Source organism: Oncorhynchus kisutch, linkage group LG17 (genome assembly GCF_002021735.2).
Source record: "Oncorhynchus kisutch isolate 150728-3 linkage group LG17, Okis_V2, whole genome shotgun sequence".
In the NCBI taxonomy this organism is placed as follows: domain Eukaryota; kingdom Metazoa; phylum Chordata; class Actinopteri; order Salmoniformes; family Salmonidae; genus Oncorhynchus; species Oncorhynchus kisutch.
The window spans coordinates 24941990-24961058 of NC_034190.2; the positions used below are offsets into that span (position 1 = coordinate 24941990).

Sequence of the window (19069 nt, forward strand, 5' to 3'; positions counted from 1 at the left end):
TATTTATGTGGATTCTAGAATATTCATATGAAAATCTGTTGGATGGAGTCCTAGCTACAGTTAGTTATTAATTACATTAAATTCAGGAATTAGATTTTGTACTTGAATTGTTAAAAATGTAAGATTAAAAGCTAACTCTGCAAGTAAATTAAGTGTAAGAATTGCCATCAATAGATAAATGCAATACAAAGTGATTCCTTTTTATAACAATAACCAGGTTTCCATCCAACCTTTCTGTGAGTAAAGTCGGCTACATGTCCAATAGAAGACAGGCCCGAGGGAAAGAGCAAATCTGTCAGTAAACTTTCCCAAATGACAACAAAACAAAATATGCTAGACACGGTGTGATCTTTTTGTGTCAGTCAAATTTATTATACGAGAAATGACTGTGGAAACGCTATTAATGTGCAAATATTGATATAATAACTATCACGCGATGATGTATCGTCTTCCCACTACGATTTGGGGAAAGCAAGCAGTTTATTAGGCTACAGATTAAATAAATGATGAACTTCAAATGGTGAAGGTGAAAGGTGATCTTAATGCTTCTTTCCAATAAATATCGAGGATCTTATTCTGGTGATATGATGATCAACGCTTGACTGCCATTTGACAAATAAAAATACTCAATCTCATGTAGATTTTACCAGCACTGTCTGCGAGCTGTTGGCTAAAGTGTACGTGCCAATACCAGAGTGGGCACATTTGCTATATAACGTAACTTTTTTGTGACAAAACCATCAGTAGAGATGAAAATGCGATGGAAACCCATTTGATTTGTATGTTTTATCCTGGGACATGGGAATTTAACCGCAAAAGGGATTTTTATGTGCACTACCTCATCATGCACAGCCTTTAATCTGCACCAAGTCAATTTGATAGAAACATCTCTGTTGGGAAAATGGGCATATTGTTTTATGCAGATTTTAGAATATAAGCATGAAAATCTGTTGCAAATTGGATGGAAACCTAGCTAATGGTATGAATAGTTTTATACACTGCTCAAAAAAATAAAGGGAACACTTAGCCAACACAATGTAACTCGAAGTCAATCACACTTCTGTGAAATCAAACTGTCCACTTAGGAAGCAACACTGATTGACAATAAATTTCACATGCTGTTGTGCAAATGGAATAGACAACAGGTCCACTCTAGTGGTAGCATGAGAAGGAGTCTACAACCCACACAAGTGGCTCAGGTAGTGCAGCTCATTCAGGATGGCACATCAATGCGAGCTGTGGCAAGAAGGTTTGCTGTGTCTGTCAGCGTAGTGTCCAGAGCATGGAGGCACTACCAGGAGACAGGCCAGTACATCAGGAGATGTGGAGGAGGCCGTAGGAGGGCAACAACCCAGCAGCAGGACCGCTACCTCCACCTTTGTGCAAGGAGGAGCAGAAGGAGCACTGCCAGAGCCTTGCAAAATGACCTCCAGCAGGCCACAAATGTGCATGTGTCTGCTCAAACAGTCAAACAGACTCAATGAGGGTGGTATGAGGGCCCGGCGTCCACAGGTGGGGGTTGTGCTTACAGCCCAACACCGTGCAGGACGTTTGGCATTTGCCAGAGAACACCAAAATTGGCAAATTCGCCACTGGCGCCCTGTGCTCTTCACAGATGAAAGCAGGTTCACACTGAGCACATGTTACAGACGTGACAGAGTCTGGAGACGCAGTGGAGAACGTTCTGCTGCCTGCAACATCCTCCATGACCGGTTTGGCGGTGGGTCAGTCATGGTGTGAGGTGGCATTTCTTTGGGGGGCCGCACAGCCCTCCATGTGCTCGCCAGAGGTAGCCTGACTGCCATTAGGTACCGGGATGAGATCCTCAGACCCCTTGTGAGACCATATGCTGGTGTGGTTGGCCCTGGGTTCCTCCTAATGCAAGACAATTCTAGACTTCATGTGGCTGGAGTGTGTCAGCAGTTCCTGCAAGAGGAAGGCATTGATGCTATGGACTGGCCCGCCCGTTCCCCAGACCTGAATCCAATTGAGCACATCTGGGACATAATTTCTCGCTCCATCCACCAACTTGCACCAGACTGTCCAGGTGTTGGCCAATGCTTTAGTCCAGGTCTGGGAGGAGATCCCTCAGGAGACCATCCGTCACCTCATCAGGACCATGCCCAGGCGTTGTAGGGAGGTCATACAGGCACGTGGAGGCCACACACACTACTGAGCCTCATTTTGACTTGTTTTAAGGACATTACATTAAAGTTAGATCAGCCTGTAGTGTGGTTTTCCACTTTAATTTTGAGTGTGACTCCAAATCCAGACCTGCATGGGTTGATAAATTTGATTTCCATTGTTGTCAGCACATTCAACTATGTAAAGAAAAAAGTATTTAATAAGAATATTTCATTCAGATCTAGGATGTGTTATTTTAGTCTTCCCTTTATTTTTTTGAGCAGTGTATTATTGAGAACTTGAATACTTTTGGGGAAATGCTTGCTTAACATTGGCATCATGTAGAACTGTTTTTCATAAGCAAGAGGTTTTGTATGTGCCTACAGGTTTGTGGCATCAGAAAGTATTCAGACCCCTTGACTTTTTCTACATTTTGATAAGTTACAGCCTTATTCTTAAATGGATTAAATACATGTTTTTCCTCAGCAATCTAAACACAATACCCTATAACGACAAAGCGAAAATAGGTTATACATTTTTGCAAAAAGAAAACAGAAATATATTTACATAAGTATTCAGACCCTTTGATATGAGACTTGAAATTTAGCTCAGGTGCATCCTGTTTCCATTGATCACCCTTCAGGCGTTTCTACAACTTGGAGTCCACCTGTGGTAAATTCAATTGATTGGACATGATTCGTAAATGCACACACCTGTCTATATAAGGTCCCACAGTTGACAGTGCATGCCAGAGCAATAACCAAGCCATGAGGTCGAAGGAATTGTCCGTAGAGCTCCGAGACATGATTGCGTCGAGGCACAGATCTGGGGAAGGGTACCAAAATATCTCTGCAGCATTGAAGGGCCCCAAGAACAAAGTAGCCTCCATCATTCTTAAATGGATGACGTTTGGAACCTTGTCAAGCGGAGTTCCAAATAGCAGTGCGATTTAACCTGAGTAATTGTTGCCTGTGTTACTGGTTCTCAGTGGCCTAATCATGCTTGGACAGTGGAAAAGCCTGCTGAAAAGAAATGACTAACACTGTATACAGATAGATATCTATATGTAAATAATATATTGCATACTGCAATGCTTTCAGAGAGAAAACAGAGACTGACAGACCACAAGGTAGGTCAGCGATGCACACGATTGACAGAACAGAAGCACGGAGGAGGATGGAAGATGAAGAGCAGGTGAGCTGGAAGGAGAGAGAAACGAAGGGTTTGAAATCATCGATCAATCAACGGCATAACGGACATTATCATATGGAATGCCTGCAGCTCAATTGATTACAATCCTTGGTCTCTTGGTGTTATTTCTAAAAGGAGATTACAATCTCTTATGTAATATTACAATCATACTGTATTTGAATAGAATCTACCTATTTACAGCACATCATAACTATATCTGTAGTCTATGTACAGGTTTGAAAAATATGGTAGAGGACAAAAGCATCAGTCTGTCTATTCAAGTTAAGTGGTCCACTGTTGAAACATTTGAGACAGTAGTATAAGAGTTGCTGGTGAAAGGTCCAACGGAATGACAAAAAAACAATTAGCACTCAAAGTAGTTTATCTGTAAAATCAAATTGCGCAGTTTAATTGGATATTTTTTTTTACCGAAACTGTCACCTAAAAATTTGCGCCCCCCAAAATGACAATAACAATTGTATCCTTTTGACATGGAAATAACAACTAAAATGTCTTCAAGCAGAGATGTGTTGAGTCGATAGGTTTTATTGGTTACCAACGTTAACCTTTGTCAGTTCGAATAACCTCAATGCATTTGATTTCCTGTCCATTTGCACTCATATCATACAAATGCGGTCTATTACCATACACTATAATAATTAAGTGACTGGACCGTGTTTGTCAATGATGGACTTCAGTTAGTTCATAACCTTACAAGAACATTATAATTTACAACAAACCTCGTATGTGCGTGTAACACACAGCACCATCAGCTGAAACCGTAAGCTTGAAATAAGAGATTCCTCTATACAAATAAACATTCAATCAAAGCCCTTCCTCAGGTGACTAGATAGGGCCACACCGAGACAGAGGTAACGTAGCAGCGGTTACCCTGATTACATACGTCCATCTATGCTTTTACAACATCCCCCTTAATGTCATTCAACACCTATAGTTTAGAGAGGAGACAAACCTCCTCTGTAGTCATTCATTCATTCGTCAGTTTACTTTCAACTAGATGGTTTGGAGTTTAATTAACGAGCCCTAACCCCCTTTAGAATCACCCTGTCATTTCAGGCAATAAGCACAACATTCTTCTAGATTAGTCTGCCTACAATTATAAATATATACATGTTTATTTTAAATACACCCAAGGTGTAGAACAAAGCTCTCTAACCCGGTTCTTGGAAAGCTACCTTCCTGTAGGTTTTCACTCCAACCCCAGTTGTACCTAACCTGATTCACCTTATCAACCAGCTAATTATTAGAATCAAGTGTGCTAGATTAGGGTTGGGTTGGCGCAAAAACCTACAGGGTGGTAGCTCTCCAGGAAGAGGGTTGGCGCAAAAACCTACAGGGTGGTAGCTCTCCAGGAAGAGGGTTGGCGCAAAAACCTACAGGGTGGTAGCTCTCCAGGAAGAGGGTTGGCGCAAAAACCTACAGGGTGGTAGCTCTCCAGGAAGAGGGTTGGCGCAAAAACCTACAGGGTGGTAGCTCTCCAGGAAGAGGGTTGGCGCAAAAACCTACAGGGTGGTAGCTCTCCAGGAAGAGGGTTGGCGCAAAAACCTACAGGGTGGTAGCTCTCCAGGAAGAGGGTTGGCGCAAAAACCTACAGGGTGGTAGCTCTCCAGGAAGAGGGTTGGAGCAAAAACCTACAGGGTGGTAGCTCTCCAGGAAGAGGGTTGGAGCAAAAACCTACAGGGTGGTAGCTCTCCAGGAAGAGGGTTGGAGCAAAAACCTACAGGGTGGTAGCTCTCCAGGAAGAGGGTTGGAGCAAAAACCTACAGGGTGGTAGCTCTCCAGGAAGAGGGTTGGAGCAAAAACCTACAGGGTGGTAGCTCTCCAGGAAGAGGGTTGGAGCAAAAACCTACAGGGTGGTAGCTCTCCAGGAAGAGGGTTGGAGCAAAAACCTACAGGGTGGTAGCTCTCCAAGAAGAGGGTTGGAGCAAAAACCTACAGGGTGGTAGCTCTCCAGGAAGAGGGTTGGAGCAAAAACCTACAGGGTGGTAGCTCTCCGGGAACAGGGTTGGAGCAAAAACCTACAGGATGGTAGCTCTCCAGGAACAGGGTTGGAGCAAAAACCTACAGGGTGGTAGCTCTCCAGGAAGAGGGTTGGAGCAAAAACCTACAGGGTGGTAGCTCTCCAGGAAGAGGGTTGGAGCAAAAACCTACAGGGTGGTAGCTCTCCAGGAAGAGGGTTGGAGCAAAAACCTACAGGGTGGTAGCTCTCCAGGAAGAGGGTTGGAGCAAAAACCTACAGGGTGGTAGCTCTCCAGGAAGAGGGTTGGAGCAAAAACCTACAGGGTGGTAGCTCTCCAGGAAGAGGGTTGGAGCAAAAACCTACAGGATGGTAGCTCTCCAGGAACAGGGTTGGAGCAAAAACCTACAGGATGGTAGCTCTCCAGGAACAGGGTTGGAGCAAAAACCTACAGGGTGGTAGCTCTCCAGAAAGAGAGGTTGGAAAAAAAAAAAATACAGCGTGGTAGCTCACCATGAAGAGGGTTGGAGCAAAAACCTACAGGATGGTAGCTCTCCAGGTACAGGGTTGGAGCAAAAACCTACAGGGTGGTAGCTCTCCAGGTACAGGGTTGGAGAGCCATGGTGTAAGACCTAAACGAAAAGTGTAAATAATCAAATTTTAAAAAAAATACACGTCTACACAATATTCATAAAAGGTTCTTCTCTAAGGGTTGTACAGTTGCGAACTTCCTACACAACACGGACACAGAAACATAATATCTTCCGCTTGTGTCTGAACGTGTGCATTCATGGTTATTACAACAGAAGCCTTTCAGCCTTACAGTACGATAACTTTGAAGTCTTAAGTATTTCCCCTCCCTCCCCTTTGATCTTGACACATTTGCTGACTACTTCAACTTGTTTGTGAAGGGAAAAGATCACGTGAAGTGAGGGGCGTGATGAGGGTTCTCTTGGAGGTCAGGGTTCATAGTTCATTAGTGTAGATGGTCGAGGTGTGTCAGGGTGGGTGGAGAAATGGGCTTTGTGGTCCGCAACCACAGGCCTCAGACCCAATGTCCATGGTCATATTCGTTAGGGCACACCATAGCAAAAGGTTTTGCAACGGGGGAAAAAAAAATCTCAGTAAATGTTCCATTTGGTGCCTAATGAATACTCCCCAGGTTCAGAACTTGGTTCTGGTCTAGTGTTGGATCTTGAAGGCCAGCAGCTGCTCAGAGTGCATGTTATTAAGGGAGCGCAGTTCGGGCAGTCTGAGGAGCAGCTTGGTGAATATGGCCGACTCGTTGGTGTGGTTCTTAGTGATGAGGCCCTTCAGGTGCCGGATCAGAGTTTCCTGAAGCGCCTCCACAGAGTTCACGTTCTCAATCCCTGAGCGATCTAGAACACAAAAAACCCCATAGAACTTTATTAGACTTGGTTCCTATACTTTTCTCTGATTACCATTCACAGATGTATGGCTCTATGACAGGAAGCTGGATAGAAGATGTTAGTGAGGAAGGAAACATTCACTATAATACAATGCATGCTTTCAAACAACAAACATACTTTAGATAGTTACACTAATCTCTTGGTAAGGAGCCATACAGTACCATAACTCACAGTATTAAGTCTGTTTCTATAGGATATAGTGTCTATAGTCTAGAAGAAAGTACAGTGGGGCAAAAAACTATTTAGTCAGCCACCAATAGTGCATGTTCTCCCACTTAAAAGGATGAGCGAGGCCTGTAATTTTCATCATAGGTACACTTCAACTATGACAGACAAAATGAGAAAAAAAATCCAGAAAAATCACATTGTAGGATTTTTTATGAATTTATTTGCAAATTATGGTGGAAAATAAGTATTTGGTCAATAACAAAAGTTTCTCAATACTTTGTTATATACCCTTTGTTGGCAATGACAGAGGTCAAACGTTTTCTGTAAGTCTTCACAAGGTTTTCACACTGTTGCTGGTATTTTGGCCCATTCCTCCATGCAGATCTCCTCTAGAGCAGTGATGTTTTGGGGCTGTTGCTGGGCAACACGGACTTTCAACTCCCTCCAAAGATTTTCTATGGGGTTGAGATCTGGAGACTGGCTAGGCCACTCCAGGACCTTGAAATGCTTCTTACGAAGCCACTCCTTCGTTGCCCGGGCGGTGTGTTTGGGATCATTGGCATGCTGAAAGACCCAGCCACGTTTCATCTTCAATGCCCTTGTAGATGGAAGGTTTTCACTCAAAATCTCATGATACATGGCCCCATTCATTCTTTCCTTTACACGGATCAGTCGTCCTGGTGCCTTTGCAGAAAAACAGCCCCAAAGCATGATGTTTCCACCCCCATGCTTCACAGTAGGTATGGTGTTCTTTGGATGCAACTCAGCATTCTTTGTCCTCCAAACACAACGAGTTGAGTTTTTACCAAAAAGTTATATTTTGATTTCATCTGACCATATGACATTCTCCCAATCTTCTTCTGGATCATCCAAATGCTCTCTAGCAAACTTCAGACAGGCCTGGACATGTACTGGCTTAAGCAGGGGGACACGTCTGGCACTGCAGGACGAGTCCCTGGCGGCATAGTGTGTTACTGATGGTAGGCTTTGTTACTTTGGTCCCAGCTCTCTGCAGGTCATTCACTAGATCCCCCCTTGTGATCATTTTGACCCCACGGGGTGAGATCTTGCGTGGAGCCCCAGATCGAGGGATATTATCAGTGGTCTTGTATGTCTTCCATTTCCTAATAATTGCTCCCAGTTGATTTCTTTGACAGCTCTTTGGTCTTGGCCATAGTGGAGTTTGGAGTGTGACTGTTTGAGGTTGTGGACAGGTGTCTTTTATACTGATAACAAGTTCAAACAGGTGCCATCAATACAGGTAACGAGTGGAGGACAGAGGAGCCTCTTAAAGAAGAAGTTACAGGTCTGTGAGAGCCAGAAATCTTGCTTGTTTGTAGGTGACCAAATACTTATTTTCCACCATCATTTGCAAATAAATTCATAAAAAATCCTACGATGTGATTTTCTGGATTTTTTCCTTCTCATTTTGTCTGTAATAGTTGAAGTGTACCTATGATGAAAATTACAGGCCTCTCATCTTTTTAAGTGGGAGAACTTCCACAATTGGTGGCTGACTAAATACTTTTTTTGCCCCACTGTATATTTAAAAGGGGCAGGAAATATGAATGAAAAGGTCACGTCATGATCCTACCGGCAGAGATGAGGACAACGGTGGTGAACAGGCTCATCTCCTCCTCGCTAAGGCCGAGCCCCATCAGATTTTCGCTGAAGTCCATCATGGAGGTCAGGAAGTCGCCGGCGCCCATGGCTCGTAACGCCTCCACGCTGTACTTGGTACCACCCAGGAATGTCACGGTGCGGTCTTTCACATCAAACAGCGACGCAAAACGGACCACTAGCACCTGATGAAATGACAGCAGACACTAGGTACGTTTGGCTGGATCAACTGCATTTCCATGAGCCATATCAGTCTGTTTTTAATACTGTTTTCATTCACATACATGTGAGAAAGGGGATAAGGAGTAGAGGAGAGAAGGAGAAAAGAAGAGCCTAGGGAAGGAAGACGGAGAAAAACAATGCAATAAAAAGGTTTTAATATACTGTAAGTGAGTGTTCTGGTCTTCACCTCAAAGGTACCAGCCTTGAGCAGGCTGACCTGGTCGTGTTGGGAGAGGTCGCTGAAGCCTGGGATCCGCTTGGCAAACTCCACCACCTCCCTGACGGCCGGGGTGAAACTGTGGCTGAACTCCTCCCAGATCCCATGGCCTGACTTATGGGGATTCACATGGGGAGATGTGTTCATGGGACACAGCTGAGGATGGAAAGGGGAGAAGGAGGTACATGAAACATATCATTCTTTAATGGTGGATAAGTCGAGTTTCCCATATACATTGTGTTATGTTAACACAATCTGAAGGTGTGAGATCAAGTACGGTGTTACACAGGGATCGAATCTTGTACTTCTATTATTTGTAGTTTATGATTTGGGGAGTGTAATACAAATGTAGTCAATCAATATATTATACAATGGATTAGCATAGATATTATATTAACTATAATATATCATATAGTCATTGTCCATCTTGGACTCACCAGATGCATCCTGTTGCCCCCGCTCCACAGTGGTCTTGTCAATCCTCCGTGGGAGTTGGAGGTGGCCTGGCTAGTGCTGTTGTTGCCTCCATGGTGGGTGTAGGCTGGGAAATAGCCACTAGGGGAGCTGTTGGGCAGTCTGTCTCTGCTGTAGAGACAGTGATTCTGGGTGGGGGTGGTGGGAGTACCTCTGCTGTAGGGGCAATGGCTGGGGGTGGTAGTGTCATCCTCCTGGCAATGGTGCCTGTCAGGGCCCTGAGGCCCAGTGTTGGTGGGCCTCTCCTGAGCCTGGTCGTGGGCCTGAGTGGCTGTGAATGAGGCCAGGTCATTCTGCTGGTTCTGGTTCTTCTGGTTCCAGGCCTCCTGCTGGTTCCAGTTCCTCTCCTCTATCCTCATTCCAGTGTCACTGACACGTTGCTCCTCCCCCGGGGAGGTCGGCTGGGCATCAGCCTGGGACTGGGGGGAGGGGCTACCTTGCTTCTGATTGTACATGAAGGACTCCTGGTGGGCCCGGGTCACCGAGCCAATCCCATCCTCTGACCCGCGGTCTGAACAACTTGGAGACGCCGATATAGGGCTTCGGCCTGTATCCATGGCGACTGCAGACTCTGGGTGATGTTTGGGCTCCTCTGATTGGTTGGACCCAGGGGAAGCGGCGGGAGAGGTGGAGGAAGAGGATGAGCCTAAACCAGAGTCAACATCTTGGGGGCGGGGCTCCCCAGGGCAGGCCGGCACCTGAAGCTGATTGGCCAGGGGGAGGGGTGTGTTGCCGTGGAGCTGGCTGTGTAGCTGGCTGTTGTTCATCATGTTGTTCACGGCACTCTGCATCTCTAGCAGCATTCGCTGCTTCTCACGCTTTGGGATGCGGCCGAAACGCACAGCTATTAGAGGAAAGAGATAGGAGACAAGGTTTAACCCGGGTGGACAAAATCCTAACACTTAACAATGTGGCACAGACGGTGGTCACACACTACAAGACTCTTCACTTTGTCGTGAGGATTCTCAATACCACGCCGTCTCGCCAAAACAATGATGTGATTAGATTTAATGTAGCTATGAGCTGTGGCTCAAAGCAGCCTCAAATGTTCAGTCATTCACATTTGCCATATAGAGTTGAAATATCTAGGAAACATTTTGAATTGAATATCATTGATTGTGAACTTCAGAGCTGTAACAATTTGACACTTTGGCTTTGGTTAAAGGCAAGTATAAACACATACTAATATTAGTTATCGCTCCTGCTACAGAGTCTACACACATTCTGGGTGACGCGAAACAACGTTTCTCACTGGCTTCTTCTCTGGCGAACTCTCATTGGCAATTACTAATCACCGTTCTCAAAACGTGTCATTTCACATCTCACACTACAAGAGCATTGCAGATTTTGTGGCGATAAAATCAAACATGTTTGAAAATAATCGGATGTCTGGGACTGCTCAAAGACGAGATCGGTAGCCTTCAGATTGCGTCTTTGACCCGCTCACATTAAACGAGCGTTGGTGACGCAACAATATGGGGATTTTGGCTCCGGTCTCAAAAACTTGTCTCGGGCAGCTAAATCGTGTAGTGTACACCAGGCTTTAATTACCTCCAACACCTCTTATTAAAATGGTATTTGCTGATAGGTCTGCTAGTCTACAGATAATGACCAAATACTGTCCATCCTTGTTTAAAATAGAATAAACCGATACTTTTCTTCATCTACTTTTTTCTCAACTACATATTTATGTAATCCACGACAACCCACGAGAACGGTAATAAACCATGTATTATTGTGACAGGAGAGGGGATGTAGTTATAGAAGGTAATAGGAACTTACAGTCCTTGGACATGCCGACCAGCAGACACTTCTTGAAGCGACACTGCTGGCAGCGGTTCCTGTTGATCCTCATGATGGCACAGCTCTCGTTCTTCAGGCACTTCTTATACTGGATGTTCTGCTGGATGCTCCGACGGAAGAAACCCTACAGACAGACAGATGGACACACTAGTGAGTCAGAGTTTGTCGGGAGACTTGCTAGTTCACAGTGCTTTGACAGCAGAACTAGGTCATTAAGAGAGGAGTGAGGCTGTGGTTAAAAATAAGGCAGAAGCATTCTGAGTTCAATGGTTTGACCCTGTTAGGCTACCGTCCCATTATGTCATTGCCCTTGCTCTCTCACCTTAACTATGGCATTGAGGCACAACATTGATTAGGTGTGTGTGTGTGTGTGTCAGTCTGTGTTCTCACCTTGCAGCCCTCACAGGCATGGACCCCATAGTGGAATCCAGATGCAATATCTCCACACACCTTACACAGCAGCACCAGGCCGTTGATTTCTGCAAAAACCCAGATGCAAAACATCTCATCAGCACTCATTGACGCAATGCCTCTTTAAATTAAATTCAACAGATTGTATTCATACCCAAAGCCAAGGGTCAATTATTGCAATAATAACTGAATAGACATTCAAGTTATTGCAAAGCAGAGAAACCACTCACTAGTAATGCTGCATTTTGCACTGGTCTTTGCTGTAGCATGGGCCAGTGGGAGACCTGCCGTGGTTAGGGGCGTGTCCACCACATTGCCCTGGCGACAGATGTGGGAGGAGTTGTGTGGCAGGGAAGAGGAGTTGTAGCAGTCGTTTGAGTCACTATGACATGACTCAGGGCTGGAGGAGCTGATGTAGGCTATTACACCCCCTAGTGGAGAGACAGACATGATGATTAGGCTGATAATTTAATATAATTAAATAGAACACATATTATACTGTTTTCTCTATGGATAGGGCTGGCTGCTGGGGTAGCAGAGGTTCAAGTTGAACAAAGAACAATGATTTTACATGACCTTATAAATAGAGAGTGTTTGAAAGGAATTTGAATTCATGTTGTTTCGGAACATTTTGCAGACCGAAGGGAAGGATCTGGAAATCGTATAGTCCCAAAAAATATTCATATTTTGGGTGGGGTGTGTTGAGACTGAGCACTGCAGCAGACAGCCGAGTCTCGTAAGTGAGATCAGACAGAGCAGCATGCGTTGTGACAACCTTTTACCAGTTGTAGGTAGGCTATTTAGATTGGCATTATGGAGACACCCATTTCCAACCCTTTTTCCAGAAAACATTAACATGTTACAACTGATGCTCATCACAAAATAATGGTGACAAAGCACAGGAAAATGACTTTAGGCACTTAGAGCCCATTAGAAAAATGTCCTCTGACATTGGTTTAAACTCCATTCTAATGTAGACTTTGCTTATGGAAAACCATATCAAGCTAAAGGTTTTACGTATGCTCAGTTCTTGGGTCTCCAGCGTTGGACGAGTGGAAATTAAGTGAACTCCCTTGCGTGCTTCTGTTATAGGGAAAAATCCACAATGAAACTGACATTAAAATGTGGACAATGATACAGTTGCATCTGTTGGCCATCAATCAGCCTATTCATTTCTATGGCCATGATGGCTACTGTAGCCTACCATTTTAAACAAATTTGTTGAAATGACAATAGCACTGTAGCCAATGCAAATACATTTGTTTCACTTGTGTAGTTTACCTGGAGGTGGCAAACTGATTTAATAAATAGCCTATAACTTCTGTTTATTGTTGTTGTTGTAGCCATGTGTTATTAAACACTGTCTACCAAGCATAGGCCTAATAGTTCACACTGCTATTCAGTTTACAGCACCAGTCAAAAGTTTGGACACCTACTCATTCAAGGGTTTTTCTCCATTTGTACTATTTTCTACATTGTAGATAGTGAAGACATCAAAACCATGAAATAACACATATGGAATTATATAGCAACCAAAAAAAAAAAGTGTTAACAAATCCAAATATATTTTACATTTTAGATTCTTCAAAGTAGCCACCCTTTGCCTTGATGACAGCGTTGCACACTCCTGGCATTCCCTCAAATCAGCTTCATGAGGTAGTCACCTGGAATGCATTTCAATTAACAGGTGTGCCTTGTTAAAAGTTTATTTGTGGAATTTATTTCCTTCTTAATGCGTTTGAGCCAAACAGTTGTGTAGTGACAAGGTAGGGGTGGTGTACAGCAGATCATCAAGCACTGTGATGAAACTGGCTCTCATGAGGACCGCCACAGGAAATAAAGACACAGAGTTACTTCAGCTGCAGAGGATAAGTTCATTAAAGTTACCAGCCTCAGAAATTGCATCCCAAGTAAATGCTTCACAGAGTTCAAGTAACAGACATCTCCACATCAACTGTTCAGAGGAGACTGTGTATATCAGGCCTTCATGATTGAATTGCTGCAAAGAAACCACTACTAAAGGACACCAATAAGAAGAAGAGACTTGCTTGGGCCAAGAAACACGAACAATGGACTTTAGACCGGTGGAATTCTGTCCTTTAGTCTGATTAGTCCAAATTTGAGATTTTTGGTGAGAGTAGCTGAACGGATGATCTCCGCAGGTGTGATTCCAACAAACACATTTCCAGGCTGTGTAAGGGCTATTTGACCAAGAAGGAGAGTGATGGAGTGCTGCGTCAGATGACCTGGCCTCCACAATCACCTGGGGGGAATTAATGAGCCATGAATGAGCCAAGACGGGGATGATTAGGTGGCCATGATGGTATGAAAGCCAGATTGGCAATTTAGCCGGGTCACCGGGGTTAACACCCCTTCTCTTACGATAAGTGCCATGGGATCTTTAGTGACCACAGAGAGTCAGGACACCTGTTTAACGTCCCAGCCCGAAAGATGGCACCCTACACAAGGCAATGTCCCCAATGACTGCCCTGGGGCTATGGGATATTTGTTTTAGACTAGGAAAGCATGCCTCCTACTGGCCCTCCAACACCACTTCCAGCAGCATCTGGTCTCCCATCCAGGACCAACCCTGCTTAGCTTCAGAAGCAAGCCAGCAGTGGGATGCAGGGTAGTATGCTGCTGGCCTTCTTAGGTTGTTAGAAGGCAGCACTCTTGCTGAGAAAAACATTTTTGAGCTTGTTTTTAGGCCTCGTGGGTAGGTTTTGAGTTGTCTTTGGGCAAGAAATTTCAGCTAGACCTGGCAACCCTGTGCAGAGTGGCTCTCAGCCAGGAAGAGAGGCCGACCACCCGCCCAGTCTAACTGCTCTGTTTTATCACCCCCCTTTTTTCAGATCAGGCTGGCCTCATTTCTCTTCCTACATTCTGGTTAGATAACACCCCTGTTACATAATGCCAGTTTCAGCAGGGTGCGTGGAGAATAGCCTGGCTACACTTCAACTCACACACATACGGCTCAAGAGGGAAGCTCATCGTCATTCAATCAAGAAGCAGGGTCAGGGCCAACATTGCCAGATTGCTTCAAGGAGCAAGCTATTAATGCCTGCCAAATGTTGTGTGGCCCTTATGGTACTAAATTAAATGTAATTTGTCACATGCGCCGAATACAACAGGTGTAGTAGACCTTACAGTGAAATGCTTACTTACAAGCCCTTAACCAACAATGCAGTTTTAAGAAAATACCTCAAAATGTAAGAAGCGATAAGAATAACAAATAATTAAAGAGCAGCAGTAAATAACAATAGTGGCTATATACAGGGGGTACCGGTACAGAGTCAATACGGGGGGGAACAGGTCAGTAAATAACAATAGTGGCTATATACAGGGGGTACCGGTACAGAGTCAATACGGGGGGGAACAGGTCAGTAAATAACAATAGTGGCTATATACAGGGGGTACCGGTACAGAGTCAATACGGGGGGGGAACAGGTCAGTAAATAACAATAGTGGCTATATACAGGGGGTACCGGTACAGAGTCAATACGGGGGGGAACAGGTCAGTAAATAACAATAGGGGCTATATACAGGGGGTACCGGTACAGAGTCAATACGGGGGGGAACAGGTCAGTAAATAACAATAGTGGCTATATACAGGGGGTACCGGTACAGAGTCAATGTAATGTGTTCATGAGTTGGTCATCTGTAAGTCCCTTGTTGATTACAGAAGTTTCAGCAAATTCTAAAATAATCTCAATAGCCACAGCTGCCCTCTTTTCAACATTCATAAAGCACAAGAAATACCATAGCAAACAGATTCCAAATAAGGGTGACTTACATAATGAATAGATGATTAGGTTGTGAAACTCTTGGCCAATCAATTATAATTTTACTAGACTGACGAAGTTCATTTTTGGAACCCGCCCCTACCTGGAACGGACATGCTTTCCCGAGAAACCCAGTGGTAGAAAACTGGGTCAGTTTACATTGCTGCAACCCTATAACTGCATGCAGTTTCACGTGTATCCACACCAACTCGCAGTGCATTATCTTTGGCAGAATTATGCAATATCTACGTCACTGCACTTCTCCACCAACCAGAGAGATCGTATACAGAGTCGCACATGGCTAACGACCCGTGCATGTGAGAAAAGGGACCCTCAACACTGTTCCAGCATACCGATACTAAAATAACAACACCTTCAATGGCACTCCTAACCCACTTTAACACAGTTTTAATTAAGGCTCATTACAGTAAGAAAAATCTAACATGTATGAGCAGTGCACTGTAATACATTTGGCTTCTGTTTTAATTCAAAACATCACAAAACTCTTTAAAAACAGGATTCTGACAAGTAGCCTGTTAAAGTTGTATAATTAATCTAGGTTGCGGTCTAATGAAACACACTATCAAAAATCAAACGGTTAAACTGTAGACACTAAAATAGGCTAGAGGCCTACACATACATCTTTCTAAACGTATTGAGCAGAATATGATCGTTTTACCTGCTTTTGTAGATTCCATGTGCTCTGACTTCTGAAATCCCCCTATTTGGACCTTTAGTCTGATGACGTGTTTCTTATCTTGTTTTCACCAACTTTTACGTCACTGGTTGATGTTTTTGATCAATGAATTGAAGCGTTCAGAAAATAGTCGGGAAATGCACGTAGGCCTACTAGTTTCAGAGATGACAGCAATCGCTCAACAGCAACTGTTGCTAATCAGATTGATTTCCCGTCGTGATAGTTGACGATCACCAACGTTCCAAACAATTGACGTAAACTAAACTGTATCCGTTTGGTTGAAAACACGCCCCGAATCAAACAATAGATTGTAGCCAATTGTTTCGCTACAGAATGAATCGAACGTTCGGAATCCCGTATATTTTTCTTTTTCGTAGAGCGCTCAAAAAAGCTGTCCGTCTGAAGTCTCTTTTCTGAAGGCTAAAGATATGCCTAAGCATATTAATAGCTATAGCATACAAATGTGTATTTTCTCGAAGGAAACGATAGTTCTGATAGCAAAGAGTAGAACGATATTATTATTCGCTGAAAGACGGTTCCGAGTTGAGCTCTCGACTCGAGCTGCTATTCTTCTTCTTTGGTGGGGTTTATCGGCGGTTGGCATCAAACGTTTTGGTGTATTACCGCCATCTACTGTACGGGAGTGTGGGCCAGCGACAGGGAGAAACTCAAATCAAATTGTATTGGTCACATACACATGGTTAGCAGATGTTAATGCGAGTGTAGCGAAATGCTTGGGCTTCTAGTTCCGACGATGCAGTAATATCTAACAAGTAATATAACAAATTCACAAAACGACCTTATACACACAAATGTAAAGGGGTGAATAAGAATATGTACATATAAATATATGGATGAGCGATTGCCGTGCGGCACAGGCAAGATGCAGTAGAGGGTATAGAACGGTATATACATATGAGATGAATAATGTGGGATATGAAAACATTATTAATGTGGTGTATTTAAAGTGACACCTTTCTTAAGTCCATTTATTAAATTGGCCAGAGATTGAGTCTGTATAATGGCAGCAGCCTCTCTATGTTAGTGATGGCAGTTTAACAGTCTGATGGCCTTGAGATAGAAGCTGTTTTTTAGTCTCTCGGTCCCAGCTTTGATGCACCTGTACTGACCTCGCCTTCTGGATGATAGCGGGGTGAACAGGCAGTGGCTCGGGTGGTTGTTGTCCTTGATGATCTTTTTGGCCTTCCTGTGACATCGGGTGCTGTAGGTGTCCTGGAGGGCAGGTAGTTTGCCCCCGTGATGCGTTGTGCAGACCTCACTACCCTCTGGAGAGCCTTACGGTTGTGGGTGGTGCAGTTGCCGTACCAGGCAGTGATACAGCCCGACAGGATGCTCTCAATTGTGCATCTGTAAATGTTAGTGAGTGTTTTAGGTGACAAGCCAAATTTCTTCACCCTCCTGAGGTTGAAGACACGCTGTTGGGCCTTCTTCACCACGCTGTCTGTCTGGGTGGACCATTTCAGTTTGTCCGTGATGTGTACGCCGAGGAACTTAAATCTTTCCACCTTCTTCACTACTGTCCTGTCGATGGGGGATGCTCCCTCTGCTGTTTCCTGAATTCCACGATCATCTCCTTTGTTTTGTTGATGTTGAGTGAGAGGTTATTTTCCTGACACCACACCTTGAGGGCTCTCACCTCCTCCCTGTAGGCCGTCTCATCGTTGTTGGTAATCAAGCCTACCACTGTAGTGTCATCTGCAAACTTGATCAAGGTCAGTGCAAGAATGAGAGACATTTAAGTAGAATGAAGACATTCAACAACTCTCAGAGGACAATGGACGTTCACTTCAAATATAACAGTAACACATTGATTTGAATAAGAGAATATGAAGTTTGTTTTGCAGATTTTCTGCATCACTTAGTTGTCTGACAGACATGGTAATCACCACCCCACCGTACCAAGCAGCCTTCATGGGTTTGGTGCAGCCATATCCCAAGGCAGACCTGTCCTGACCAGCTCCCATTCCCCTGGTTTCTTCTACCACCCTGAAAAAAATAGAGAACAGACAAGCCCATGCCTTCCTCACCCATTCTCCAGTTTCGGTGGAATTTTGGTCACCAGGTCACAGATCACGGGTGACCTAAACACTGCCGTCCTCTTTCCCCATCTAAATGTGTGTAATAACAATGGGCCTGGCAGAAATGTGAGAAAGTTCTATAAATGACCATTGTTCTCTTACTCAACCCCTTTGCTGCTCTAGCTTTTGAGTCCTTTCAGACAGTGTATAGTCTTTGAAGTATTGTCTTTACTTAGAACAGAGTACTGGTGCAACAGAAGATTAAGGGGGACAGGCAGTACTTCATATCATTGTGTTACTTTACTATTTAGCTGTAAACTTGTGCTTTACGTTGAGCAAACTAATATGGGTTGTTTAAGGTGTTTTTAGTCTAATTTAAAACATTTCCAGTTGAGATGTTATAATTAATCTGGCACTAAGCCCATCAGTATACTACATAGTCAGTTGAGTGAAAAATATATTTTATCAAATGAGAAAACTATGCTTTCTTCAGATTTTCCCTTCTGACCTGGGACTCAAACCAGCCATCCTTCAGATCACGTCAAACTCATTCCAGAGGGCCAAGTTTGTGCAGGTTTTCGATCAACCCTTGAACCTGATTGATGAATTAAGGTCACTAATTAGTAAGGAACCCCTAACCTGGTTGTTTAGGTCTTAAGTGCAAGAAAAACCTGTACACTCAGCCCCCAGTGGAATAAGTTTGACACTCCTGCTCCAGATGCTGTTCCACTTCTTCAACTTCTCAGTTGGGGCTCTCCAACCCCGTTCCTGGAGAGCTATAGTCCTGTAGGCTCACTCCAACCCTGTTCCTGGAGAGCTATAGTCCTGTAGGTTCACTCCAACCCCGTTCCTGGAGAGCTATAGTCCTGTAGGCTCACTCCAAGCCCATTCCTGGAGAACTATAGTCCTGTAG

At 44.1% G+C, this 19069-nt stretch overlaps 1 protein-coding gene across 1 annotated transcript; it reads right to left on the reverse strand.

Moving 5' to 3' along the window:
* Positions 1 to 3695: 3695 nt before the first annotated feature.
* LOC109907373 (nuclear receptor subfamily 1 group D member 2) lies at positions 3696 to 16696 on the reverse strand. The gene is made up of 8 exons (XM_020505305.2): positions 16100 to 16696; positions 11869 to 12069; positions 11618 to 11706; positions 11207 to 11351; positions 9388 to 10268; positions 8921 to 9106; positions 8486 to 8696; positions 3696 to 6672 (listed from the first exon to the last, which is right to left on the reverse strand). The coding sequence occupies exons 1-8, from the start codon at positions 16116 to 16118 to the stop codon at positions 6476 to 6478; spliced, it is 1929 nt and encodes a 642-aa protein (XP_020360894.1). The 5' UTR covers positions 16119 to 16696; the 3' UTR covers positions 3696 to 6475.
* Positions 16697 to 19069: the final 2373 nt, after the last annotated feature.

Coding starts and splice junctions, on each gene's coding strand:
- LOC109907373 (XM_020505305.2), bottom strand. Junction 8,697..8,920: donor TCAAGGCTGGTACCTTTGAG/GTGAAGACCAGA, acceptor TCATTTCATCAG/GTGCTAGTGGTCCGTTTTGC. Junction 6,673..8,485: donor CGTTGTCCTCATCTCTGCCG/GTAGGATCATGA, acceptor TTTGTGTTCTAG/ATCGCTCAGGGATTGAGAAC.